Here is a 27,573-nt window from a genome sequence, read left to right on the forward strand (position 1 = left end):
GCTTAATCAAACTGACAGTGTTTTTTTACTTTTATTAACCAATACTGTCAAAACAAATTGAAAGCTGGGTTGTTTCAAGTAATTTTCAGAATGCAAACATTTTATTTGAAATACCACTAATTAAAATGTCTAAGTGGACTGAAAGGGCCCAGCTATATTTTGGGTCATGGAAAGATTGATCCCAATCCTTTTTCAGATACCTTCAATCTAAACATAAACTAAGGTATGCACATTACATTAGGAATGTTTGGTGCACCTATGTTTAGAGGGAGAGCTCATCATTCCAGATGTAATGCATGTTCCTCATTGTCCCTTTCCTCATGTTCTTTTTGGACCTTCTGAAATGTATGATTGAAAAATCAAAAGCAAAACCAAAAATGAATCAGCAGGGAAGAGGCAGAAATAGCAAGCCAGGTGGCTTCTCCGATCTTTTACTTTATGCTTTTGAAGCCAATCTTCTATTGCTGTTTCCTTAAGTGGAAGGAATATTTAGACAAGAAAGAAAGAAAGGAGTGAAAATGGAACACCTTTCCGACGGGTACCATCTTAATCATTTGACAGCCATACGAAGATGAAGCCCAAGGTTGGATCCCGGTCCATCACCTTGAAAGAATCGACAACGGTTTAATTTTTTAGGCTGCACTGGCTCTTGGTAGAAGGAAAATGATAAAAAGAGGCAATGTGTTACTAAACATGGTATGCAAAAAGTAATAGCAATGCTAACACTTGTTGTCCAAGGCAGTGTCTAACCTGTATTAATAAGCTCCCGTGAAATCACTCTCTGGCCTCTTTAGGTCGGTCTTTTAAACAAATTTTGAAATTCTCTCTACAGGTAAAGATAAGATAAAAGTATCTGAGGATGACTTGAAGAAACTCCCACTGATCAGATGGTGTATTTTGGAAACCCTTCGTTTAAGAGCCCCTGGTATCATTACTAGAAAAGTGATGAAGCCTGTTCAAATTTTGGTGAGCTTTGGTTTGGTTTTAAAATAGTCAACCTTTGAAGGAAAAAAGGTACATATTTTGCCATATGTCATTAGATAATTCCTCAAGTTCCGTTAAGGAAACAGGTTACGGATGAGAGTTGTGCCGTACCATTTTTATTAATGTGAATATTTATCTGTTGGCAACTTTTTTAGCTAAAACATAACTCTTCAATGATCATTTTGGTTATGTGATTCCACATCAGAATTAATATGATCCTATTTAGGTCAAGCAGGTGGATTAGATAGTCTGCTGAACCAATGGGCAAGTAATCTTGAGCAATGGGTTCAGGAATTGAGGGTATGAGGAAAGTTCCTTTGGGTAACTGGAAGGTAGTTTCAGACTACAGATAACGCCAGGGAAACAGCGGGAAAGCTGTGGATGATAGCAACTGATATCAGCAGTCAGCAGCTGAGTGAGGGAGAGAGGTCCTTCCTATGAGCAAAGTAGGAGAAAATTTGCAAGTGCTCCATGGCAGCTATGTTCGTGTGGCTGACTTTTAATTCCGTATTTGGCAAATCAGTCAGGCAGAACAAATTTTTTTTTTTTTTTCAGAATGACTTGACAGGGCCTGCATTATCCAGATAGATCACATTTACTCAGCTCTCAACTCTTGTTACCTTTTTAATAATACAGTTTGATACAGTTTTTAGTAGTGGAAGACAAAAGAGACCAAAAAAAAAAAAAATCAAAATTTTATAAAAGTTGCAGCTACACCCAAAGGAGACATAGTTTATTTAACTGGTCTTACATACATTACAGCATTTAGTTTTAGTGGGATTTTAACTGTTTATGCTTTTAAATAATCTATTAGTTACTTTAAAATATCAGTATAAAAAGATATGCTTTGAGGAGATATAATCAAACAACTTGGTGCAATTGAGTAGAGGAATGTGTTTATTACTCTGAATAGTACTATAGTTTATATTGAACTTTTGTTAAACCTTATTTATATTCTGGCTAACAGATAATTAGCTGAAATACAGAAGTTATTTGTCTGCCAGTAGGTATTTTGATTGTTATTTTAAGTATACAGATGCCATACATGCTTTGTGAGATTTATACCTACATATTTCAGTTATTTTGGAGCTTTTGTAAGTGGCATTTAAAAAAATTTTGGTTCTCAATTGTGCATTACTTGTTTGTAGAAACGCAGTTGATTTTTGTGTATTCACCTTGTACTTACAACTTTGCAAAACTCAATGTGCTTTTTGGTCCTACAAGTGTTTTTATAGATTCCTTGGGAATTTTTATGTAGATATTTTATTTCTTTTATTTCTTTTTCTTGCCTTATTGCCCTGGCTCTGACTTCCAGCACTGTGTTGAATAACAGTAGTGACAACAGATATTCTTGCCTTAAGGGGAAAGCATTAAGGGGAAAATCTTCCACCATTAAGCTCGATTTTTGGTGTGTTTTTGGTAGATGCTTCTTATCAAGTTGAGGAAATGTCCTTCTATTTCTAATTTACTGAGAATTTTAATCATGAATGGGTGTTGGAGTTTGTCCAGTGCTTTTCCTGCATCAGTAGATATAATCATATGCTTTTTCTTCTTTAACCTATTGCTGTGATGGATTACATTTATGGATTTTTGAATGTTGAACCAGCCTTTCATAGACATGAAAGACATGTCATGCTAGGCATGACATTCTGGAATAAATGTCAATTTGATCATGTTGTCTAATTCTTTTTATACATTGTTAAATTTGTTTCACTAATATTTTGTTGAGGATTTTTTGCCTGGAAGTTCCTAAGAGATAGCGATCTATAGTTTTGTTTTCTGCTTTCTTACCTTACTTTCTTTCTCTTTCTTTCTCTTTCTTTCTTTCTTTCTTTCTTTCTTTCTTTCTTTCTTTCATACTGTTTTGTCTGGTTTCTATATCATGATAATCTCTTAAAAGATGTTTTATGCTTGTCCTGCCCTCTTTTCATAAGCACTCAGATTCCTTTCTTTACTTCTTTCCTCTCTCTTCCACTCTCTCTCCTTTCTCTCTTTCTTCTTCTTACTTAATGCTTTCTTTTTCTCGCATTTCCTCTTTCTGATCTCATTTTTCAGGCCTTTTACCCTGAAACCTCTCTCCTTTTAAGTTCCCATTTAGTTCTTTAGTTTCCATAGTTCTTTACTAACTATGCCTTTCACTAAAACAGGGAGAAAAAACCACAAGAATCTTCATATCTATATATCTATCTATATCATATCTATGGAAGAATAAGATATATTCTTCCGGTTACTTTTGTACTATCTTCTCTGTAACTTTCAGTGTGGTTTATGTGACTTCAACACGTTCTGTCTCAGACTTCCTTGACCATTGTTCTGCCTGCCTCATATATGACTGCTCCATACCCTCCTTCTCAAACTTAACACCCAGCTTGTGCTATTTCATTAGCTCAGTATGTGAGGTCATCACATGATAATTTTATAATGAAAAAGTTTAAACTATTACATAAATACATTTTCTGGCAGACAGACCCAAACCAAAGACCTTTAGGCACATGCCAGTTTCCGATCAACATGGTGCACTTTTGAAATTGTATTCTTTTTAGCTTCTGCTATCCTGACCTTCAGCATTCTTTTTTTTTTTTTTTTAATTTTTTTTTTCAACGTTTATTTATTTTTGGGACAGAGAGAGACAGAGCATGAACGGGGGAGGGGCAGAGAGAGAGGGAGACACAGAATTGGAAACAGGCTCCAGGCTCTGAGCCATCAGCCCAGAGCCCGAGCGGGGCTCGAACTCACGGACCGCGAGATCGTGACCTGGCTGAAGTCGGACGCTCAACCGACTGCGCCACCCAGGCGCCCCTTTTTTTTAATATATATAATTTATTGTCAAGTTAGCTAACATACAGTGTATATAGTGTGTTCTTGGTTTTGGGGGTAGATTCCGTGATTCATCACTTACATACAACACCCAGTGCTCATCCCAACAGGTGCCCTCCTCAGTGCCCATCACCCATTTCCCCATCCCTCGTCCCCCATCATGCTGTTTATTTACTTTTTTTTAACTTGATTATACTTATACCTCAACCCTTCTTTTTTCAAATAGATATTATTTGTCCTTACTATTCTCTTGCCACACTAATTATCCTCTTATTTTTCCTTTATTTTTTACTGTACCACCACCTGAAATCTGTCTTCTGTGCCCTATTTTTTCCCTTCGAGCGGAAGCTTTCCACTGGACAAATGTCAGTTTTTTGCTTGTTTCGGTTTGCTTCTCATTTTGGGACCCTTGAAGATGACTCAGTCTATTTCTTCCTTCCTTGTATTTTTATTTTACCATAAGGTGTTGTTACAAATGTATTTGTTTTTCGTCATGCAGCTGACTTAATTGCGGGTCAGGCTGCAATATTGGCACTAACACAGTCACTATATTCTACTGCTCCATTCACCAACCTGAAAACCTCTATCCTTAAGCAAGTGGCTCTTGGAAGAGCTTTTAACCACATGTTCTTACCAGGGTCGTGCTTAACTAAGGGAGGTTATAAATTTGTTGTGGCCATTAACACCTCATATTTTTTCAAAAGCAATTTTGCTCGTTCAAGAACTTTACCTAGAAAAACACCCACGTTCAAACATATGCAACACGTATATACTCATGTGTATACAACTCCCCATGACCCGTTAGCCATACAGCTATCTCACATGCTCCTTGTATGGCACCAATACAGAAACCTATGTTTCATTATAGTGTAAATCTGCCATTTAGACACTTTTTAACATTATTACACTTTTCATGCATCCAGCGCTTGCGTATTTATCTCGATAGCCTTGTAATAGTCCACTGAATTCATAGCTTAAGTATTTCATTATTTCCTAACTCTTGAGAATTTAGGTTGGTTTCCTTTGTGGTTACTTTAATGTGGAGATTATTTGCCTCTTTGTGCATAGTACATTTTTTAAAAATATTTTATTTATTTTTGAGACAGAGAGAGACAGAGCATGAGTGAGGGAGGGGCAGAGAGAGAGGGAAACACAGAATCCGAAGCAGGCTCCGGGCTCCGAGCTGTCAGCACAGAGCCCGACGTGGGGCTCGAACCCACCAACCGTGAGCTCATGACCTGAGCCGAAGTTGGACGCTTAACCAACTGAGCCACCCAGGCGCCCCCATAGTACATTTTTTTAATGATTATTCTTGAATTATACTTTAATAGTGGATTATTGGTCCAAGGGAATAAACACATTTACGATTCACTGCATACAATCCTCTTACAAAACTGAACTGTTTTTATAATTCCAACATTATAGATTCTCAATAAAAATTTTTAATTAAAAGTGATAGATATCTGAAACAATTTGAGAAGTTGTAGAAAAAAAATCATAATCTCTTATCTCCACTTCCTCAAACTCACACTTTCTTCCTAGGGGCCAGTGGATCCAGGCTCATTCCAAGCCCTGCTGGTGTCTCTTTTACTGATCATGCAACCCAGAGACATGCGCTCAGGCTGCTATCTTCCAAGAATGTTCTAGAACTCCTTTTCCTTATTTTTCACAATATACTTTTAACTTTTTTTTTTTCAAATTTTTAAATGTTTACTTATTTTTGAGAGAGAGAGAGAGAGAGAAACCATGCAAGTAGGGGAGGTGCAGAAGAAAGGGAGACACAGAATCTGAAGCAGGCTCCAGGCTCTGAGCTGTCAGCACAGAGCCCGATGCAGGGCTCGAACTCATGAACTGTGAGATCATGAACTGAGCTGAAGTCGGATGTTTAGCTGACTGAGCCACCCAGGCGCCCCTACAATATATTTTTAATATTTGTAAAAGGTACAAATATTACCTTTGTTTCTGTACTTACTATTTCTTTTATAAATTAAATGTATACAACCTTTCCCCTTTTAGGAGGCATAAACTAATCACTGTGAACTTCTCCCTGCAGAGTTGAGGCTTTAATTTTGAAAATAACAACTTGAACAGCTTTTTCTTCTTATTTCATAAACAAATCTTGGTAATTAGTTTTAAAAAGGAAACCATAATGAGGCACCTGGGTGGCTCAGTAGGTTAAGCATCCGACTTCGGCTCAGGTCATGATCTCGCAGTTTGTGAGTTTGAGCCCCACGTCGGGCTCTGTGCTGAAAGCTCAGAGCCTGGAGCCTGCTTCAGATTCTGTTACTCTGTCTCTCTCTGCCCCTCCCCTGCTCACGCTCTGTCTCTCTCTCTCTCTCTCTCAAAAAGAAATAAACATTAAAAAATAAACAAAAAAATAATAAAAAGGAAACTATAAAAAAACACTAAAAGAAGAGAATAAAAATTGCTTAAAATTTCACAAGTCTGATAACCACTTGAACATTTTGGTATTCTGATAATTTCATATTTTTTTTTCCTGTAGTCTGTGCATTTTTAAAAATTCAATTAGGACCATGCTATGCTAATTTTCTCATAATCAGCTTTTATGTTAGTAATAGTTACAAAAGTTTTCTGTATCAATAGAGGGCATCTACACAGCTTTGAATTGCAGCATGATTATCTAATATGTGGATATAACATAGATTTCTAAATCAGCTGTCTATGCCTGAATGCGTATGGCTTCCGGGTGTTTACTGTTACAAACAGGGCAAAGATGGGCATCCATATGGCCAAATCCTGGTTTACAGTAGTAATTATTTCCTTGGTATAAATTCATACAACTTGGTCCTTCTAGGCTTCATATGTTTTCTAAAACAGGTGGAGTGTCTTTATTGAATATATTGATGTGTTCCCAGAAATTTGGATTATGAAAAACACTTTGAATGGGATCATCCATATCAAGTAGTGGTGGGGGTGCGTGTTTTCTTCCCTGTGGGGCAACTGGTCACATTTCTTGCTGTGGATGCTTGAAGTGCTCTCCTACTACTCTTTCCTAATGCAGTCTGAACATGGTCTCCTTTATTTATGTCCCTGTACTGATTCCTTCCTATATTTTTGGGACAAATTAAGATGGGCATACGCCATCTGCTTTCTTTGATTTATTCCTTCTTTTCTTTTTTTTCCTTCCTTTTCTTTCTTATATCATCTTTACAAAACTCTTAAACTTCTACCTGTACTCTGTTTTTAAGGTTTCATACTTTTGGTACGCAGGTAATCTTCAAGAATACCCAGGAAAGAATAAACAAGGAAGTGTTAGAAAATATGAATGATTAAAGAATACTAATTATCTTCTCGAGGTATTGAAACATATTATAAAACCACAACGGTTAAAATGGTATGATAGTGGTGTCAGACTTAATGTTCACTATCAATACAACAGGCTGGATAGGTAACATAGAAACAAGTCCCTTTGTATCCAAGAGTGTAGTATAGAATAAGTGAATCGTAAATCAATGAAGAGGGAAGAGATTAACATATGGTTTGGGATGACTGGCCAGAAAGTGGGTATTTTTTAACTTTTAGAGTAGTTCTCAAACTTTTTGTTCTCAGGATCCCTTTATACTCTTAGCATTATTGTTTTTTTTTTTTTTATGTTTATTTATTTTTGAGAGACAGAGAGACCAGCAGGGGAGGGGCAGAGAGAGAGGGAGACACAGAATCCAAAGCAGCCTCCAGGCTCTGAGCTGTCAGCACAGACCTGACATGGGGCTGGAACCCACAAATCGTGAGATCATGACCTGAGCCGAAGTTGGACGCTCAACCCACTGAGCCACCCAGGTGTTCCTATCCTCTTAGCATTATTAGAGACCCCAAAGACTTTTACCTATGTTAGTCATATCTATCAATATTTAATGTATTAGAGGGGCACCTGGGTGGCTCAGTGGGTTAAGCGTCCGACTTCGGCTCAGGTCATGATCTCACGGTTTGTGAGTTCGAGCTCCACATCACGCTCTGCACTGACGGCTTAGAGCCTGGAGCCTGCTTCGGATTCTGTGTCTCCCCCTCTCTCTGCCCCTCTCCCACTTGTGCTTTATCTCTGTCTCTCAAAAATAAACACTAAAAAAATTAAAAAATATTTGCTGTATTAGAAACTAAAACTGAGAAATTGGTATAATATTCATTTGCTAATTAATTTAAAAATAACAAGAAACCTACTACATGTTAAAATAATAGCATGGTTTTATGAAACATAACTATATTTTCCAAAACATAAAAAAATGTGGGAGAATAGCATTATTTTAAGATTTTGCAAATCTGTCTAATGCCTTGCTAATAGAGGACATCTGGGTTCCCATAAATGTGTCTGGAATCAATCTGTTGTGATATATTCTTTCCATTGATGGAAATGAAGAAAATTCAGCCTCACACAGACATGTCACTGGAAAAGGAATCAATATTTCAATAACTTTTTCAGATATGTCTGCTTTCTAATACCTCATTGAAATGCAACAGTGGGAGTTTCCTAAAAGTTTGTTATAATCTGAAATATCAATCAATGAATTTATTGTATTCAGTTATGTCAAAATCCACTGGTTTGTCCTATACTTTGAATCTTGTACCCAGGCATGATTTTTGACCTAGCACAGCCTCTGGAAAGGTCTTAAGAACTCCCAGAAGGTTCTAGACCACCCTTGAGAACCACTATTTTAGAGAAAAAAGGGCTGCCAAATCTTGGGATTCATCAATGAAACCACAAAGATGAACAGATTTAAATGTATCACATCAAAATTTAACATGTATTTTTTTAAGTATAATCCAAATTAAATGTAAACCAAAAATTAAGAACAAATGTTCATGTAAGTACAACACAGGGGTAAATAATGTTAATATTTAGAGAACTCACAGATCAATACATAAAGCAGTAATATTGCATAAATTAATGAGGACAGAACATGAACACAAAAGTTCATAGAAGAAAATAACTTAACATGGAAAAATGCTCAACAAAGACATAAAGATTTATACAGGAACCAAAAATAACCTATTAAGTGTCAGATTAGCAGAGAAGAGGGCAATGAAATTGACACTAAAATATTATAGGTAGAAACCTATTTAGCTACCAGATTTGAGGGAACAGTTGAGCAAAATGTATTAACAGCCTTTAAAAATGTCCATGCCCTATATTTTCTGAACATCTATGTTAGAAGATTTTATGTGAAAAATGCTTCATGGAAGAAGATGCTTTTGATGGCATTATTTATTATGGAAAGAAAACCCAGGGAATGATTAAATTATTTATGATTAATCTGCCCAATGAAAGATTAAAGAGACATTGGAGACAAAACTGTTCACAATGAGTCCACACTATAAAGAAGAAATACTTATGCTATAATATTAGGTGAACAACGTTAAGTTTCCAAAATTAACTATTCATCAGGATAAAGACTATGTTTAACAACAACAACAACAACAACAACAACAACAACAACACTCAACTGTTCGGTAAAAGTACTGGAGGGAAGTCTAGCCGGTTGATGGGTGTTTTTTTGTTGTCAGCTTTCTGGTTGTTTTTTAGCTTTTTCTATTTTTCTGAATTTTCCAAAATTTGGATAGAGAACATTTTTTATCATGCAAAAGAGTGTACTTTTTTATTTTTAGCCTTTTTTTTTTTTTTTTGCAACGTAATCACGTTCCTGGTTAAGAGCTAGGAAAGTGTGTGCCTCGAATCCCCTCCTGTGGATGTTTTGCCTTTCTATAGGACTGCTTCTTTCTCTTCGAAATTCTACATTCTTTGCAACCACTTTGCTCTCAGTATCCTTCTTGAGCTACAACACAGAGTGCTGCCTTCTCTTCCCTCTTTAAGAAAACCCCATCTCCACGCTAGCAAATTAAGCTCACTGGGCCTCACAGGATCCCTATGAAGGGGGCCGGCCAGGCTCAATGCTGCCTACTTGAGAGACACAGTTTTACAACACAGAGAAGCTGTGATTTTGATGGCGATCTGTGTTCTGGTCCTAGGACTGTTTCGTCTCCCTTTTGGTCTTTCCCTTCATGTGCCGTGTAGACGATGACAGCGACTGTTAGATGGGACGATGATGTCCTTTTGCTCAGAGGTTCCTTTGCTCAGAGGTTCAACCGGCTCTCACATTCCTTTATGCCATTCATCAGCCTGGCATTTGCTGCTGTGACAGGAACTTCTTTCTGGTCTCCTCCCTGTTGCTAATGTTAATTCTGTGACTGAGATTCCATTTGAAGGCTTCTACTAGCCTGTATTGTAGGCTGTGGCAGTCAGTCTCCAAGTCACAGTCATGGGTCAACAGCCAGCCACTAAAGAGGTGTATGCGGTAAGGAGGGGAAGGGCACCAGTTGACCCGCCTGGAGCCCTGTCCCAGGGCTGTCCCTGGTCCTGCCCCCAAACACGCATCAAGGGCCTCTGCAGCTGATCTCGAGGTCAGGCATGACCACTCTAACCTCAGTTCTGCCAGAGGTAGAAGGAACAGATAGGCTTGAGATCTCCTAAGTCTTTTTCTACTTTAAAAATGGTAAGAGGACACCAGCGAAATCCCCTCTCTCTTCCTTGTTTGGGAGCTCTCTCAGCACTTAGTACTGCAGCGGCCAAACCTTAAGCAATATTCAGTCCCCATTGGAGCTAACAGGGTTTCTCTCTGGTTAAAAAATGATGGCCCATTCCCATATGCCACTCCCTGCTACTATAAAAAGACATATTTGTAATTGTAACGTGCTCATATTCTAGAAGCAGAAGGTAAGTGTTTTTGTGAATATCTTGAGGACATTTCAAACTAACGCAGGGTTAAATATATATGACTTCCAATGATTGGGGATGGGAGTTACTAACAGAATGTGCCTTAGGAAAGTTGATAGCTATCTACTGGTTACACACCATGGGAGAGCCCTTTGTCCTATGGTTCCTGAACATGATGAAGTCAGGGTGATTTTATGACATGGTTTTTAGTTCTTAGTATAGTTTATATATTAGAAAACCTATGATAACATAAACGGGGAAGGATAATTCAGAAACACACTGCTTAACCTCAGTCCCACAGCCACAGCGTTCCCAAACACCAAACCAACCAAGAAACACACAGCACTCAGTGTCCCGTGTCTTCCTAAACAGTTGTCTTCGTATTCTTCATATTATTTCTGCCCTAATAGCTGTTTCTGGAGTGGAAAAAGAGAGAGAGAGAGAGAGAGACTCCACTGCCTCTGCCCTGACACTGTCATCAATGTCCCCGGGGATAGGAGACACCCACTGTTCCCACCCTCAGTGCTGTTATGGCCACTGTCCTGTCTCAGAGTTAGATTTTTCTATTCCGCGACCTGGGGATTCACTGTGGTTCCCATCAAAAGCACTTGCTACCAACCCCAGTATCAAACATCCAAAGCTGCATTACATCAGACATATACTAGTATCTAAAATCTTCACATTTATCTAATATATTTCCCCCATGTAACCAAAGGTGTATGCACATGTAACTAATCATCAGAATTAGAATGTAGTCATTGCTTAAGTTGGAAAACAGAAACGATCCTTCCAGGAAAGAATTAGATTTTCTCGCCATTGATTTATAAAATGTATATGTCTTCTCTACAATATAGTTGGAGCATTATTTTTAATGACCCAAACTCTCTTTAAAGCAGATTTCCAAAAATAACTTGAAACTGATTTTTCTATCATAGAATTACACTGTTCCTTCCGGTGATTTGTTGATGTTGTCTCCATTTTGGCTGCACAGAAATCCAAAATATTTTCCTGAACCTGAAGTGTTCAAACCTGTAAGTCCTCTCTTTCAAAATGCATTACCCTTTGATTTTAATTTCCTTTATGGTGGGAATATGAATTCATAGATTAACTACAATTGTGTCATTTTAGCAGACCTATTTCTCTCTGTGGTCTAACAAGGTCGACAACAGAGTAAAAATCAGACTTGTAATATGGATGGGTATAACACAAATGAGATAGCAAGGTTTTTGAAATAAGCTTCACCAACTTGAAAATAAATGATCTGAAACCAGCAAAGTATGTTAAAGTGAATATGTCTGGTTTTGAAAGAAGACTTATTTTATATTCATCGGGCAATTGCTCCTGTTGTTAGTTTCCAAGGAGTACTAAAAACAAACGAAACAAGACAAATTAAAGCTGTTCTCTGCTGTTTCTTAAAATTGGGGGGTTACAAGGCTAAGCAGAATCTTAAGAGGTGATTTAGTCCATCCTCTGTCTTTAGGTACAAATTAAAAAAAAAAATGGCATCCAGATGTATTCATTCCACATCCCAAGCTCCTTCCAATAGGCAGGGCGGCCAGTAACTTACTAGATTTATTACCAAGGACAATTTTGTGATGGAGCCCGAGATCTTATTATAAATAGTCTTCCTTTTCTGAGGTCAGTTCTGTGGTTGATTTACATTATCATTTACGTTTACCACTTAACAAAATTCTTTTTAAACCTTTTTATTTATTAGTTCACATTCCAAAAACACAATTGTGCCTGATATGAATAACAGGTTGGAAAAAAAATTACCAACAGCCCTGCAACTTTATATGCAAGGATTAGCTGTACAAAGTCATTTTTAGCCTAGAGAAATAAAGTTAAGCTTATTTATATAAGACTGATTTGGAAAAAAAAAATGATTTCTTCCCACAGGAACGTTGGAAAAAGGCAAATTTAGAGAAGAATGCTTTCTTGGACGGGTTCATGGCATTTGGAAGCGGGAAGTACCAGTGTCCTGGGAGGTCAGTGAGACAGCTGGGCCACATTTATCCAGAAACTCTGCAGAGACACGATGGCTCAGAGGGGGGGACATCTTTGGCTTAATCTCCCTTTTCTTTATTACCAAACTACAGGGAGATCCAGGAGACCACATTTTGTTTGGTTGGCTGGTCGGATTGCACGATGTCCTTGTGGGAATGTCTACGGTGGCTTCTGATGGGAGACTTCATCAGAACCAAATATGACAGTCGCAGCTGCATGATGAAAGCAGGGTTTAGGTTTCAAATGTTTAGCTTTCCTATGAGGATACATTCGAAGTTGCTTGAGTTCTACCTTTTAGAAAATTAAGTCCGAAGTATACTATTTCTTTACAACGTTCGCATGGGCCTGTGCTGGGGTTACAGAACATCCGTAGCTTGGAGCAGAGCGGCGCCTTACTAAATGGTTTCTGTTTGTTGGGGCAATTTTGTTCTAGGAAATCTTTCTTCTGGATCCTTTCAGAGTTAAATTAATCTGGTCCCCAGGACCGCGATGCTCACTGCGATGTTGTGTTCTAGTGCAAGTGTCCAGCACTTAATGAAAGTTATTTTATGTTTATTTATGTGATCAGAAGCTGTTTTGAACACCTTGCCTGGACCAGGCCTTCTGTTCATTAGGATAGAGCACTGAGGAACATGGACTTAGTCCCCAACTTCATAAAACTTACACTCTACCTGAAATAGGTCCCATTTCTTCACCAGGGACGATTCTGTTGGAGAAATATTAGTATCTGTTTGTAACGAAGTCTCACTCAGTGAATGTACAAATCCTTTAAAAGTCGTTATATCACAAAAGTTGTAGTTTTTAAATTTAAGAAGTCAGTTGTTTTCATTGTTTGAGCAGGAATGCTAATCCATATCTATAATTATGACTTACTCCACAGCATGCATTCTACTCCTCTTTTGTTTTATGGTTGATAGCATCAGTAGGCTTCTAGTAATTCATATCTCCCCCAAAATGGTTTTAAATAGTCTTAGCCAACCATGGAAATTCTATCTTCATTTTTACTTATTTATTTTAATTTATTTTAATCTTTATTTTTGAGAGAGAGAGACAGTGTAATCTTTATTTATTTTTGAGAGAGAGAGAGAGAGAGAGAGAGTGAGTGGGGAAGGAACAGAGAGAGGGAGACACAGAATCTGAAGCAGGTTCCAGGCTCCGAGCTGTCAGCACAGAGCCCAATGCAGGGCTCGAAGTCACGAACTGTGAGATCATGACCTGAGCTGAAGTCGGACACTTAACTGACTGAGTCACCCAGGTGCCCCGGTATCTTCCTTTTAAAAAGTCATTCTAGGAGTCTAAGGGTAAGCAAATTGGAGCCTAGTGTTTCCCTGGAGCAATGATTTGTCCTGGAGTAGGTAGTTGACCTAAACTCATCGATCAGACCTAAAGGAGAGACTTTTCTTCCATAGCTGGGATAGAGGTCCCCCCTTTGTCCTTTCCCATTGAATATGTATATATATATATATGGGTATATATATATATGTGTGTATATATATATATATACACATATATATACATATACATATACGTATACGTATACGTATATATATACCCATATATATACACATATTCAATGGGAAAGGACAAAGGGGGGCCTCTATATACATATATATATATATATATATATATATATATATATATATATATATCCACATATATATATATGGATATAGACGTAAACATTATTTTTTAGAGCAGTTTGAGTTGAAGGTTTCATTGTTGAGAGCTGAAAGCATGCTGATTTACACATCAAGAAACTCCAAAGTCTAACATTGTAACTGAGTGCAGATCCTTTAGGAGCACAGTATAATAAACAAACATTATCAAGGAAAACCTCTATGTTCATCCTGACTTTCATATTACTTTCACTTTAGAGAAGCATTTTTTCCTTTTTGGTGGGAACGTGCACACAGGTGTGTGGGGGTGGAGGGCAGAGAATCTTAAGCAGGCTCCACACTCAGTGCTGAGCCTGACACGTGAGCTCAATCCCATGACCCTGGGATCATGACCTGAGCCGAAATCAAGACCTGGACGCTCAACTGACTGAGCCACCTAGGCGCCCCTACGGAGAAGCGGTTCTTAACAACTGTAACCCAGCTACTGTTTTGTCACCTACTAACTATCAGTGCACCCAGAGTAGGTCTTCTAAAAACAAATTGGTGTTACTTTTTTCAGGTCCCTTTACATATATTCCCAATGACGACGAAAGAGTTTCTTAATAACTATCTTTTATTACAGAAGTTTATTTTGAACTATTTATTGATCTTGGGGTTTTTTTGTTTTGTTTCGTTTTGTTTTACATTTTTTCAGTATAGTTGACACAAAACATTGCATTTGTTTTAGGCGTAGCACACAGTGATTCAACTTCTCTATACGTTATGCTGTGCTCACCACCAATGTAACTGCCATCTGCTACCATATAACCATCTTTTAAATTGAGCTGGAAATGTTTTAAACCAGGGACTAAAACGCCCTGCAGTGAAGCATGTAGTATTAGCCAGTGGTCAAGGATTAACTGATGATTACTGTTTTCTAAGAAAGGCTGTGATGAAATTACTGTGATATCTTTTGGGGCTGACAGACATTTGCTGGAGGTTGACAGTAATAGGTACAATAGAGGAGACCATAACATTTCAGCTTAGTTAGAAGTATCTTATTTGTATAGAAACTATACATTTTTAATGTACTGAGCTCTTCCTCTATGCAAGGCAGTGCCCTGGGTATTGCAGGAGCTTCAATCAAGAATAAGACATGTTCTCAGCCCTCAGGAGATGATTATCTAGGAGAAGGCAAGGAGGATATTGAGTTCATAAATAACTACAAGGAATGCAGGGTAAGAAATGCCCAAACACCACACTATGGAGATTTGAGAGAAAGGGTATATCTGGTCAGAATGATCTTAGATTTCCTGGGGAAAGTGGCCTTTGAAGGGTTAGGTGAACGTCTAGACTGAGAAAACAGAGTGACCAAAGGGTCATTAAGGACAAGGGTATGTAGTTAAAGGGTTTATGGTTTCACTGTTATTAAGATCAGACTACAGGTAGTGGTGGGAAGAAAGACTCAATACACACATTGGCCCAATTGGGGAGGCCCCTTAACACCTGGTTGAGAGGTTGGTACACAGCTCACAAGGCACTAATGAAGTGTTAAAAGGTTTTGTATAGAATGGGTTAGAGTGGGGCATGGCTTAGGTTATACAATTATGCTATATTCCATGGGAGAGACATGGAGTGGTAGAATCTACCAGATTTTGGAAACTAATTAGAAACGGGATCAGTCAAGGGGAAGGATTCGAGGACTGTGGCTTGAATCTAGGTGGCTGAAAGAGATGGTGAAAATAGAGAAATCAGGTGCAGGAGCAAGTATGAGGACAAGATGTTACATTTTCCTTTGAAACCTTTTTAGTCTGAGGTGTGGCAAAATATGTATCACATAACCAAAATCTGTGGGAGAAATAGGAATGTTGAATACATGCAACAATAAATAGAACCTCCATAGTCTCATTTTTCTATTGTTTCTGCTTTTATAAGTCCTTAACTTTTCCATCACATATTTTACATAGCCAACCCCAGAAACATCCTGTCTTTAAAGACAAACAAAACAGAAGATTTTCCAGGAAAGTGAATGACTTCATTTGGACAGTTTTATACCAAGATGGATCTCTCTACTAGAAATTTAATCCCACAGATCCTTAGCATAATCCTCAGAAAATTGCACCCATTCTAAATTCGTGTACCAAGAGCCAACTTATTTTCTCGTGTACCAAATATTTTGTGAGTCAGAGAAAATTGCCTTTCAAGTAGCCGACGACCACAGTTGATCATGAACACATAGCCTTGTGGCCTCGCAGCTGTCATCCCTTAGAGTTCAGGCCACCGAGGCGGTGTGAGAAGCCCTCTCGTTAGTGGACACAGAAGGTTTTGCTGAGTTTGCAAAATAAGTAGCCGGTACTGCTGTCAGCTGCCAACCAGAAGTCAGGATGGAAGAATATTGTTCCGGCTCTGCAGAGTGGGAATTCTGAAAATACATTTGCCGGAAGAACCCCTTGCTGGGCACTTCCTGGTAGCTAGGAAGCTCCTGGGTACAGGCAGGAAGGGAACTCTTCCCAGTAATTCTATTGCTGGAGAAGTCTGGTGGTACAGAAAAACAAACAGGAGAAAGCAACTTGAACTGTCAGACTTCTTTGGCAATGGCAGCATGCAGAATGAGGAGTTGCCTTACAGCGGACATTCTCCTCTGAAGCTATGAATTGAAACAAAGGAAGAGAACAGGGGATTTCCAGTGTGGCGTGGCTATCTCTGAGAGTTGTGACCTCAGCACAAAGGGATGTGCTTGCTGTACTGCACCCCCCTCCACATCCCCCACCCCCTTGCAAGCCAACAGCCCCCATTTCTCTTGCTTCCCATCCCTGCACGAGGATGCCTGGTTGGCTGTATCCCTGTGCTCATTGATCTGGGTCACATCCCAGTTGTAAAACAATAGCCCTGATCTTTGGCAAGACCCCTCACTTAAAAAGCTTGCTTGGAGAAGAAGAGGCTGTAGTAAGAGTAAATCTACAATACTTGAGAAGTAAAATGAAGCGTGGAGTCCTCAGGAATAGCAACTACGATCTCTATTTTGTGTGTGTGTGTGTGTTTGGGTCCTTCCTATATCCTGGGGCAGTACTGGGCTACGAAGTCATGGACCTGTCTTGAATTACTAAAGAAAGTCACACGGTGGTGGGAAAATTAATCCAAACATAGATCCAGCTGGTAGTAGATTAGTAGTGGCAGTATTCAACCTAACAGGTATTTACGGAGCGCCTAATATTAGTGTGTTTATTCTTTCATTCAGGAAGTATTTATGGAGTCTATGTTGTATGCCAGGATAGCGTTCTAGGAATTACCTTGGAAAACAAAATGAGGGATGAAGTCCCTTCCCTCAAGGAACTTATAGTCTAACTCAAGTCACTTCATGAACCACTGGGGAAATTCAAAGACACATAACTTTCCTGAGTTGCTTATAATATAGCTGGGGAGATGAGACCCTAGCAACATGAAAAACAAGCCCTACTTAACAGTGTCAGATGACCCGTGAGAAATGCCAAATGACACGTATACGTAGTAACTGCCGTAGGAATTTCGAAGAGGGGGATTGGAAAAGGCTGTATGGACTAGATGGCAATAAGCAATAAACAGTATAGAGAAAGCTCGTAGGAATGTAATGTAATGTAATATAATGTAACGTAATGTACCTGTATGTTGGGATTTTAAGCTCTGTGTACAGTTGTTTCTATATGTTTGTTTTCAAGGTAATATAATCTTAACAATTGTGCCTTATTCAGTAAAAAATCTTTGCAGTATGCTGCAAAGTACTGTAAGTAGCTTTTCTCCCTTTTATACTTAGAAAGAGCTGATTGCTTTGAAGAGTGAGGAAACTCAAATCCCAATGGATTTCGTGAGACCTTGCAAATTCAATTTATTCCGAGGCATTTGTTACATAAACAAACGCATCCCCTCAACTCTGGTTGTCAAGTAGAACTGAAAAAACTATATTTGCTGATATAATTGTTTCCTAACATTTTCCTTATTGTGGGCACACGTCCTGGAGGGCAAATAAAAAGGGTTAGGAGTGAGGGTGGGAAGGGTGGATGTGGTTAATTCCAAGACTGAGTCAGGCTGCCAGACTCCTTTATTAATTTTTAGCCATGTATCTCTCTTCTTACTGCTTTACTGAGGAGCAGTGACTCGCTGAAAGGAGCCCAGAAACCACTGGCAAAATTGTAGTCATTACTTTCCCAGCCACCTTGTTCTGACGCTTCATTATGAGGCTAAGATTTAAGACTGTCAAGAACAGAAGAAGCAATTCAGGACTGACTTTTGATCCTTAAGCCAAAGTGCTTCCGAAATATAGCATGTTCGTTTCTGGGCAAAAATTATAGCAAAGACCCTCTTTTCCTTTTATTTACAAAGTAGATCTCCAGCCCCTCTGTGGTGCACAGAAAACCTGCACAGGATCTGTATCTGTGGAGAGAAAGAAAGAGCACTCCAGGCTGGGTATCTTCCACCGCTCTCCCCATTTTTTTTATTTTTCTCCACTCATCAAACTCAGTGACTACTCTTGAACAGGATAGATGTCTCCTGTTCAGAAGGAGGGTTTAATTGCAAGGAAGTGAGGACTGAATTAAAACTGTGCTGGGTCACCATACTGCTTGTGGGTTACTGCCTCCCTATCATCTAACGCCTTCTCCTTTCTTCCCCTCCCTCATTTTCTTTCGGGGTCCATGGGATTCTGGGGTGCTGATTCCATCCCCCCAGCTCCGTAACAGTGGAGTGTGGTTCCCTAAGCCCATGTGCAAATACCATCCCTGTCCCCCAGTTCCCTTCCCATGGTGACTGGTTTCAGTGTTGGCGTATGTTTTAAGCAGTGCAAGGAACTATGAGGGTTCCCGTTGAGACTTCTGGGTCAAAAATAATCATTCCCTGTAGGATGTGAATAAAGAAGCACTTGGCCCCCCAAATTGTTGTTAGCTATCCGGAGACAATAAAAGCAGCGTTAGGGCGAAGTTGGTACCACAGGGCAGAGCAGCAGGGGCAAACTGGCTTTCTGGGAACATCGCTGAGCTGCTGGGCCCTCTCTGCCCGAGGCCAGCCAGCTCTAGTTTTTCAGGCACACAAAGCGATGCATTCCCTTCGGTATGGAAACCAGTCTGATGTGGGCTTTCTGTCACTTACAACCCAAAGCATCCTAAGTAACATAATTTCCTTAAAAGCAAAGGTGTGCTTCCAAGGTTTGTGGAACTCTGTGAAATACTGTATTAACGTGCTCTGACCGTATCCATGAATTGCTTTCTAAATAGCATGGGCTTTTGCAGAGGGGTGATATACCCATTTACTGTGGGTGCATCACAAAACAAAAGCAAGTGTCTCATCTTCAATTTTTTCTGGAAGGTCTGGAATTTAAAATATACCGTGAGGGTGGCTCAGTCAGCTGGGTGTCCGACTTGGCTCAGGTCATGATCTCACTGTTCATGGGTTCGAGCCCCACATCCAGCTTTCTGCTGTCAGCGTGGAGCTGGCTTTGGATCCTCTGTCCCCCTCTTTCTCTCTGCACCTCCCTGCTCATGCTCTCTCTCTCTCTCAAAAATAAACATTAAAAAATAAAATAAAATATACCACGAGATCACTTCTATTTGGTGCATACTTAATCTTCCGGAAGTCAGTACTATTCCTGTGCCCTTTGCTTGAATAGGAAGGTTCAAAGTTGTATCCAACTTTCTCGCTCATAGTGCATCCATAGGAGAGTTGCGCCACTAGGAGGGGTAGCGGCAGGATCATGGGTAGCACCTCAAAGTGACCTCTGGAGAGTGCCCTCCCGCTTCGATGAAACAGAAGACAATCTCTCAAGTTAGAGGAAGGGCAGAGGTTTTTTCCATACTGTCCCTGTTTGTTTTCTTATCTGGTTTCTCACCTCCTCTTCCCCTATTAAATAGCTCCCATTCTCTTCCCTTTTCCATAGGCTTTTTTCTTGTCCTTCTCTCCCACTTACCCTGTTCCCACTCTTCCCTTCCCACCTTATTCTTATTTAATGTAAGTGTCTACCTGCTCACTTCACACATTCTGCCCTCACCATCACCCCCAATCAAGAGTCCGGTGCCCTAACCGTAGAGCCTCCTGTATACCTGAGATAATCTTTATCATTGTAATTGTAGTACAACTAAAAAAGAATGATAAAATACATCTTCTAACATAGTCTTTTCCCTTTCTCCTCATCAAATTCCTCTAGATCAGTGATTCTTAAAGTGTGATTCCCGGACCACCGGTGGGAACATTACCTGGAAACTTGCAAAAAATGCAAATTCTTGGGCCCTTCCCCAGACCTCCCTGAATCGGAAACTTCCAGAGCAGGGCCCAGCGATCTGTGTTTTAACAAGCTTTCCAGGGGATTCTGACACAGGCTAACGTATGACAACCGCTGGGCCAGATTGCTTTGCCTCCTGCCACCAAATTGATTTCATTTTCCTAAGAGATCTCTTGGGCGGATGAGGTTGTGGGGACAGTACTTCCCCTTTAACTTGAATAACTCATGCTTCCATGGAGGATGCCTGTGAAAGTATGTCTGTCTGCTGCCTTCTCTGAATTCCAGGGCGAGATCATTCTATTTTCATAAGCCGCAGCTGGTAGCAACTAGGAATATACTTCAGAGCCCCTGCCCCTGGCAACCATGGCAGGTTTCCAGCCCATGCTGGCATTGCCCGCAGTGACTCTTCTGGTAGGAGAAAAAAAAAAAAAAAAAGCAAGAGATTTTCCTTCCAAAAGCAAGAGAGGGAGGCGATCTCAACATCAAGACATCTAAAACCAAGATCATTCATTTCCCGTAATCTTATCATTCCTTGAGTACTCCCTGTTTCTTTTTGACGTAGGGCTGCTCTAGACCCCTGGCCTTCCAGAGTGACCCTTTGCTCTTCCCTCTTTTTGGCCTTCCACGCCCCCCGCCCCCCTCCTAAACCAGGTCTTCATGCCTCACCAGCAGGTGACATTGCAGTTTCCTTAACCCTTCTCCCAGGTTCTATCATCTCTTCTTTCAACCCGTCTTACTGCGTGCGGATTGCTTTTCCTCAAATAATCATCTCAGTTGGTCACTCTCGTTAAGACTCTGGTGACGTTACCTGCAGAGCGTCACGGAGAGCCTGGAGCTCTAGGCCGATTGTATCTTTCTGAACATTTGGCAGTGCCCTCCCCAAAGGGGCTACCAGCCGTCCCCAACTGCAATGCCCATTCCTTCGCTTGTTCCTGCGCTCGCTGGGTCTGGAATGCCCTGACTCCAGGTGAGGGCCTACTTCCTTAAAGCCCCATTGCCTTCCATCAAGGTCTAGCTCAAGTTTGACCTCCACAGAAGTTCCTGTTGATTGCTCCAGACCACAGGGCTCTCTCCAGGCTCCAAACGTCCATAGCCCTTTGGTCTCTGTCTTGGCCTCATATTGTCACCCTTTGCATCTCTCCACGTGCATTACTAGTGTGAGGTCTGTGAGGTAGCGTGTGTTTTGTCAGACTCCGTGCTCTCCATGTCTGTATGGTGCTCCTTGAACATTTATCTACCAACGGCGGAGACACACGAGCACTACGTATTTAAGGAATTTTCAGTATGTTTATATTTTAACGAGCTTTATTTGTAGATGTGTTATGTGGTTCTCGTAAGTGTGAAAAATAAATCTGTTATAAATAATATGCCTCATTATCTTCATTGTTTTGACACAGGAGCATTACAAAAACAACCCTAACGTGAACATAGCTCAGCTTGCTTCTGTTAAAAATACTTGAGGAAGCCCATTTTCTGTGACATAAAAAGCTTTTAATGTCATAGGTACGTGTGTGTCAGTCTCTGACATCTCAGGCCTCAAACAAAATTCAATAACATGGTAAAGGCTAGAAAACACTATTTTTTGCAATTGCATAAAAAATGACTGTATTTAGTGAATAACTGAGGTAATTTTGCTATAATATTCAAATATTTGGATTTGGAGAAAACTATTTTTAGCACATATTATTTATTGTCTGTATTATGAATGCATCTTACCTTTCCTTTAGCTAGGATATCAGTCAACATGGTTAGAACTAGTATGAAATATGTTAATATTTATGCTCTTCTAATAACGAATACGAACTTAATAACTAACTTAACACTCAAAGATAAAAGAAGAAAAATATTAAAGCCTCTCTAATGCACAGTATGAAGTGGGTCAAAAGCCTCAACTGTAATTTTACCTTAAGGGAAGTGTAGCTTTATGATTTTAAGGAACATTGCAGGGACTAAAGTTTGTTAAGGAAATGCCTTACAGATTATAGTGGGAAGCTCTTCTAATGAATTGGTGAATATTCTCTCTGATTATTTCTAATCAAAGTATGCATAGTATTTCTAACATGTTTACTCTTTTTTAAAAAATGTGTATCTACTTTGAAAGAGAGAGAGAGAGAATGAGTGGGAGAGGGGCAGAGAGAGAAGGGGACAGAGGATCCAAAGCAGGTTCTGTGTTATCAACCAGGAGTCTGACACGGGGCTCGAACCCACGAACCATGAGATCATGACCTGAGCCAAAGTCAGATGCTTAACCAACTGAGCCACCTAGGTGCCCCTAACATGTTTACTCCTAAATAGCTTGTGAACATTGTTTGCATTCTCATCTGTGTGATAGAGGAAGTCCACGTGGAGGGTCTTCTGTGTGTAATAATGCTTAAGGGAATGTCATTTTCACACATAGGTATAAGTTTTCAATAAGCACAACCTATTCACTGGGTCTGTAGCACTTTTCAGGATCAAAGACCCAACACTGTCATTCAAACCCTCCACGGACCCCTCCCACTCTGCCAGTCTCGTCTCTCATCACCTCACCTTCTGCGGGGCAGGGTGTGAAGCAGTCACGGGGCCCTAGATGTTCCAGGGCCCCTTGTGAGACAGTGCCTGGGAACAGGTTGTCCTTCTGGCCAGAGTGCCTTCTCCACTGGAGCGCCTGCCACCCTGCCCGCCCAAGTGGTTATTTTGTCCTCACGCTGCTACAGTGCCTCTCCTCCAAGGACTGGACAGAGTGCCAAGGTCCTTCATGCCAGGGAGCCGAGCTCGGAGAAGTGCGCGGTCTATAGCAAAGTAACGTTAGAGAAGTGCCAAAGCCAGAGTTAGGAGAAAATAGGACCATCTGGATAAAGTGGAACCTACCAAACTGTTTTGTAATTCACAGATGCAAAATTAGCCAGTATTTTGCCAGGTGAGCACACTGAGTATCCGGGAAGTCACTGCTTATTCCACTGACACAAAGTGTCAGCTTAGTTATCTGAAGAAGTGATCTCATCTAATTTACTTCCAGGAAGGGCGCTAAGTACTGAGAAGAGTTGGTCGTTTTAGGAGCTGGGAACTTGGTGACTGATTTCACATGTTGGCGCTCCTTGCCACGTTTTCCATTTGATCCGGGGCTCGTGCCCTCCATGAAATACTTCATGGGGATTTAGAGATACCGCTCTCTTTTTGTTATTCTACCCCTTTGGCTCCTCCTTACCAGTGTCCTTTGCTCCTCTCCCTCACCTTCCTGACTTCCAAATTTTGGAATGTCCCCAGCACGGTCTCGTCGGATTGCCAGTTGGTTTTGTTTTGTTTTGTTTTGTTTCCTATTTAACTTACTTCCTAAGTGATCACATCCTGTCCCACAGCTTTAAATAATCGTCTGAATAATGAAGACTCTGTATTTATATCCCTTATGGCTCCAGTCCTGACTGAATCCCTCCTAAACGTCAGGCCCATTTACTCAGCCTCCACTCAGCATCTGCAGTGATGTCTCCAGGCCACTGGTGCACAGCAAGCTAAGCTTAACAGTTCCAGAACCGAGTTCCAGGCGATAGCTCCCCATCCTGCTCCTCCTTTCGTCCTTCCCGTGGCTGAGGTAAATAGCGACTGTGTTCTTGCATTTCCTCAGGTCAGAAACTCATTTCCTAGGGTCAGAACTCATTCTTGACTCAGTCTTCTGCATCCAGAAGGCAAACCGTCAGCCCATTGTGCAGAGTATATCCAGTCTCTCACTCTGGCTCATGACTATTTCTTTTTCTTTTTCTTAACTTATTATTTATTATTTTTATTTTGACTTATTTAATTGACATCCGAGTTAGCATCTAGTGCAACAATGATTTCAGGAGTAGATCCCTTAGTGCCCCTGACCCATATAGCCTGTCCCCCCTCCCACCACCCCTCCCGTAACCCTCTGCTTGTTCTCCATATTGAAGACTCTCTTATGTTTTGTCCCCCTCCCTGTTTTCCTATTATTTTTGCTTCCCTTCCCTTGTGTTCACCTGTTCTGTGTGGCTCATGGCTATTTCTACCATCCTGGTCCAAGGCCCTACTTTCTATTGTCTGGAAAATCCTAATGGCTTCCTCAACCAGTCTTCTGGCTTCCACTTACATCACGATATGTTCTGTTCTCCATGTAGCAGCCAGAATGATTCTCTTGAAACTTAAGTCACATTTGCTCAGAGCTATTCAATGGTTTCCCGCCTCACAGAATGAGATGTAGTCTTCAGCAGGCCCCCACGGGCTCTCTACTTGCCTGGGGGGTCTCTCTGACATTCCCCTTTTCTTGCATCTCTAGCAACATTAGCCTCTTCTTTTTTCCTCATTCTCCTTCCTCTGGATTTGTGCACTTTCTGTTCCCTCTGTGTGGAATTCTGTGCCCAGATATTCATATGTTGCGCCCTCTTACATCATTCCAATGTCTACTGAAATGTCCCCTCATCAGAGAGGACTTCCTCATCCGAAATATTTTAGCCCATGCCACACTCCCTTTCCCTTTATCTTGTCTTATTTGTTACTGTAGTACTTATTCTCATGGTTGATATATGCATTGCTTGTTCATGTGCTGCCTGCTTACTACCTCTCTTCTAGAATTTAAGCATTCTTATGAAAAGTGTGAATGGTGTTTTTGTTTGTTTGTTTACTGTTGTAACTTCAGCACTTAGAAGAGCATAAAGCACGTAAAGACAGTGCACACTGAATGGATGAATGAATGGAGATCTCATGTTATCGTCAGAACTCTTAGTATGTAACCTCAGTGCCTGTTCACTGGTCCCATAAATGTCCCTCCCTTCCGGGAAGAGTAAGGAGGAAAAGCACGTAACGTATATCCACACCGCAGGTGTCCCTTCCGAATCTGACCCGTAGTGTCCTGTGATGTCTACTGGACTCCCAGCTTCTCATGGTAGATGAGACGCTGTTTGTGTGACCCTGTCTCCAGGAGAGAGAGGAAAGTGAGGCTCTTCATGCTTCCTGACATTTTATCATCTCTTTGTTCTTCATAGCGGTGTCACACAGGGCCATAAAGATGCATCACGCTTGACTGATGTTTTTTAAAAAATGACACAGTTGATTCCAGACCATTGCAACAAAGCTAATATCGCACTAAAGTGAGTCAAATGAAATTTTTGGTTTCCCAGCGCATATAGAAGTTACGTTTCTATGCTACACCGTAGCCCGTTAAGTGTGGAGTAGCATTATGTCTAAAAAATGCACATACCTGACCTTAAAAATACCTTATTGCTAGAGAAAAAAAAAATCCTAACTGTAAGCTAATCTGAACTTGGAGTGAGTAGTAATTACTGATCACAGATCACCGTACCAAGCACAATAATAGTGCAAAAGTTTGAAATTTTGTGCAAATTGCCCAAATGTGACGCAGAGACACAAAGTGAGCACATGGCCTTGGAAAATGGCGCCGAAGGACTTGCTCAAGGCAGGACTGCCACCACCTTTCAGTTTGTACAAAAGGCGGTATCCGTGAAATGCAACAAAACAAGGTATGCCTGTGGAATAGTCAGGGAAAGATAAAAAAAATGGATCTAAAATATTTCTTTTCCCATAGCCCAGGAAATCCCCCATTCCTACCGTTGGCCCTTGCACACAGGCTGTGCTTGTCTATTGCAAAATAATCACAGAGTGGTCACTGTCCTCTTCACCTCATCCTGCGCCTGGGGTGTCGATTTCACTCAAAGACCCATCTCCCTTCCTCCATGAGTACCTTTCTCAAAGCCTGAGTGTAGAATAACACCAGGGGCTCTCAGGACAACTGTCCGCCATTGTCCTTGGGACTTGAGATCCCCCAATCAGTCCCTGTGCTGGGCATGGGCACACCATCTCCCTCTCTCTTAAGATACGTACGCATGTTTATCCTTTAAATTCTCTACTCAATAATTGACTGCCATTTCAACATCTCTCTTTCTTTCTCCATTTCACATATGTCTCAAAGACCATCATTTTTTCCCCACAAGATACTATACTTTAAACCTATAAAGAGGAAATTAAATATTTACCCCCAAATCATCAAGGCAAGTTTCTCTCATAATAGAGTCAGCGTATTATTATAAAGAACAATGTGTACTTTTTTTTCTTTCAACTCTTCAAAGATGTTGTTCTTGTTTTTTAAAATTTTTTAAGTTTATTTACTTATTTTAAGAGAGAGATAGAGAGTGAGCAGGGGAGGGGCAGAGAGAGAGGGAGAAAGAGAGACAATCCCAGGTAGGCTCTGCACTGTCCGATCAGAGCCCGATGCGGGGCTTGAATTCACGAAACGTAAGATCATGACCTGAGCTGAAAGCAAGATTCAGAGGCTTAACCAACTAAGCCACCCAGACACCCCTCAAAGATGTTGTTCTGTTGTCTTCCGCTTTCATGATTTCTGATGAGAGGTTTGTGACCTGTGACCTTCTTCCTTCCTTCCTTCCTTCCTTCCTTCCTTCCTTCCTTCCTTCTTTCCCTCCTTCCTTCCTTCTTTCCTTCCTTCCTTCCTTCCTTCCTTCCTTGTGTCTCCTCCCCACTCCCCCACTGCTTTTAGGACTTTTTTCTTTGTCACTGTTTTTTTTAACGATTTGATTCTGATTTGTCTTGGAATAGTTTTCTTTATGTTTCTTTTGCTTTCGCTTCATTGTGCTTCTTAGCTCTGTAAACTAACAGTTTTAACAAATCTGGAACTGTTTCAGCTTCTATTTCTTCAAATATTTTTCCTGCCCACTTCTCTGTATCTCCAAATTACACATATGTTAGACTGTGTGATGGTATTTTACAGGTCACTGATACTCTGTTTATTTCTTTTTTCAGTCCCTTTTTAATCTATGTACTTCACTTCAGTGTTCTATTAAGTTCCATGATCTTTTCTTTTGTAGTGTCCTATTTTCTGTTAATTCCATCCAGTGTGTTTTCACTTAAGATACTGTATTTTCATTGCTAGAAGTTAGGTTTGATTTTTTTTTTTTATCTTCCATTTCTTTCTTCATTGTGCTTCTACCTTTTGAACATGTGGAATATATCTAACTAGCTGTCTACAGTATCTGTCATTTCTGGGCCTGTTTCTTTTGAATGATTTTTCCCTCACCCATGTTTCGTATTTCCCTGTTTATTCTAGGCATGGCCATTTCTGAATAAACGCAAGACATGAATTTTAAGTGTCATAGATACTAGGAGTTGCCTGGGTGGCTCTGTCGGTTAAGCGTCCAACTTTGGCTCAGGTTCTTGGGTTTGAGCCCTGCATTGGGCTC

The 27,573-nt window shown here is 40.3% G+C and overlaps 1 protein-coding gene across 1 annotated transcript in view; it reads left to right on the forward strand.

The window, feature by feature from the left end:
* LOC124529276 (24-hydroxycholesterol 7-alpha-hydroxylase) overlaps positions 1-27,573 on the forward strand; it is a 93,644-nt gene that overhangs the window by 59,104 nt on the left and 6,967 nt on the right. The window contains exons 8-10 of the mRNA XM_047103104.1: positions 833-966; positions 11,461-11,556; positions 12,425-12,513. Of these exons, the coding sequence (XP_046959060.1) occupies positions 833-966; positions 11,461-11,556; positions 12,425-12,513 (319 nt within the window). The remainder of the gene's footprint in view (positions 1-832; positions 967-11,460; positions 11,557-12,424; positions 12,514-27,573) is intronic.

The sequence above is a fragment of the Lynx rufus genome, unplaced genomic scaffold, assembly GCF_022079265.1.
Source record: "Lynx rufus isolate CCGP_SWC_20201006 ecotype Redwood Valley unplaced genomic scaffold, mLynRuf1.p SCAF_6, whole genome shotgun sequence".
NCBI lineage: Eukaryota > Metazoa > Chordata > Mammalia > Carnivora > Felidae > Lynx > Lynx rufus.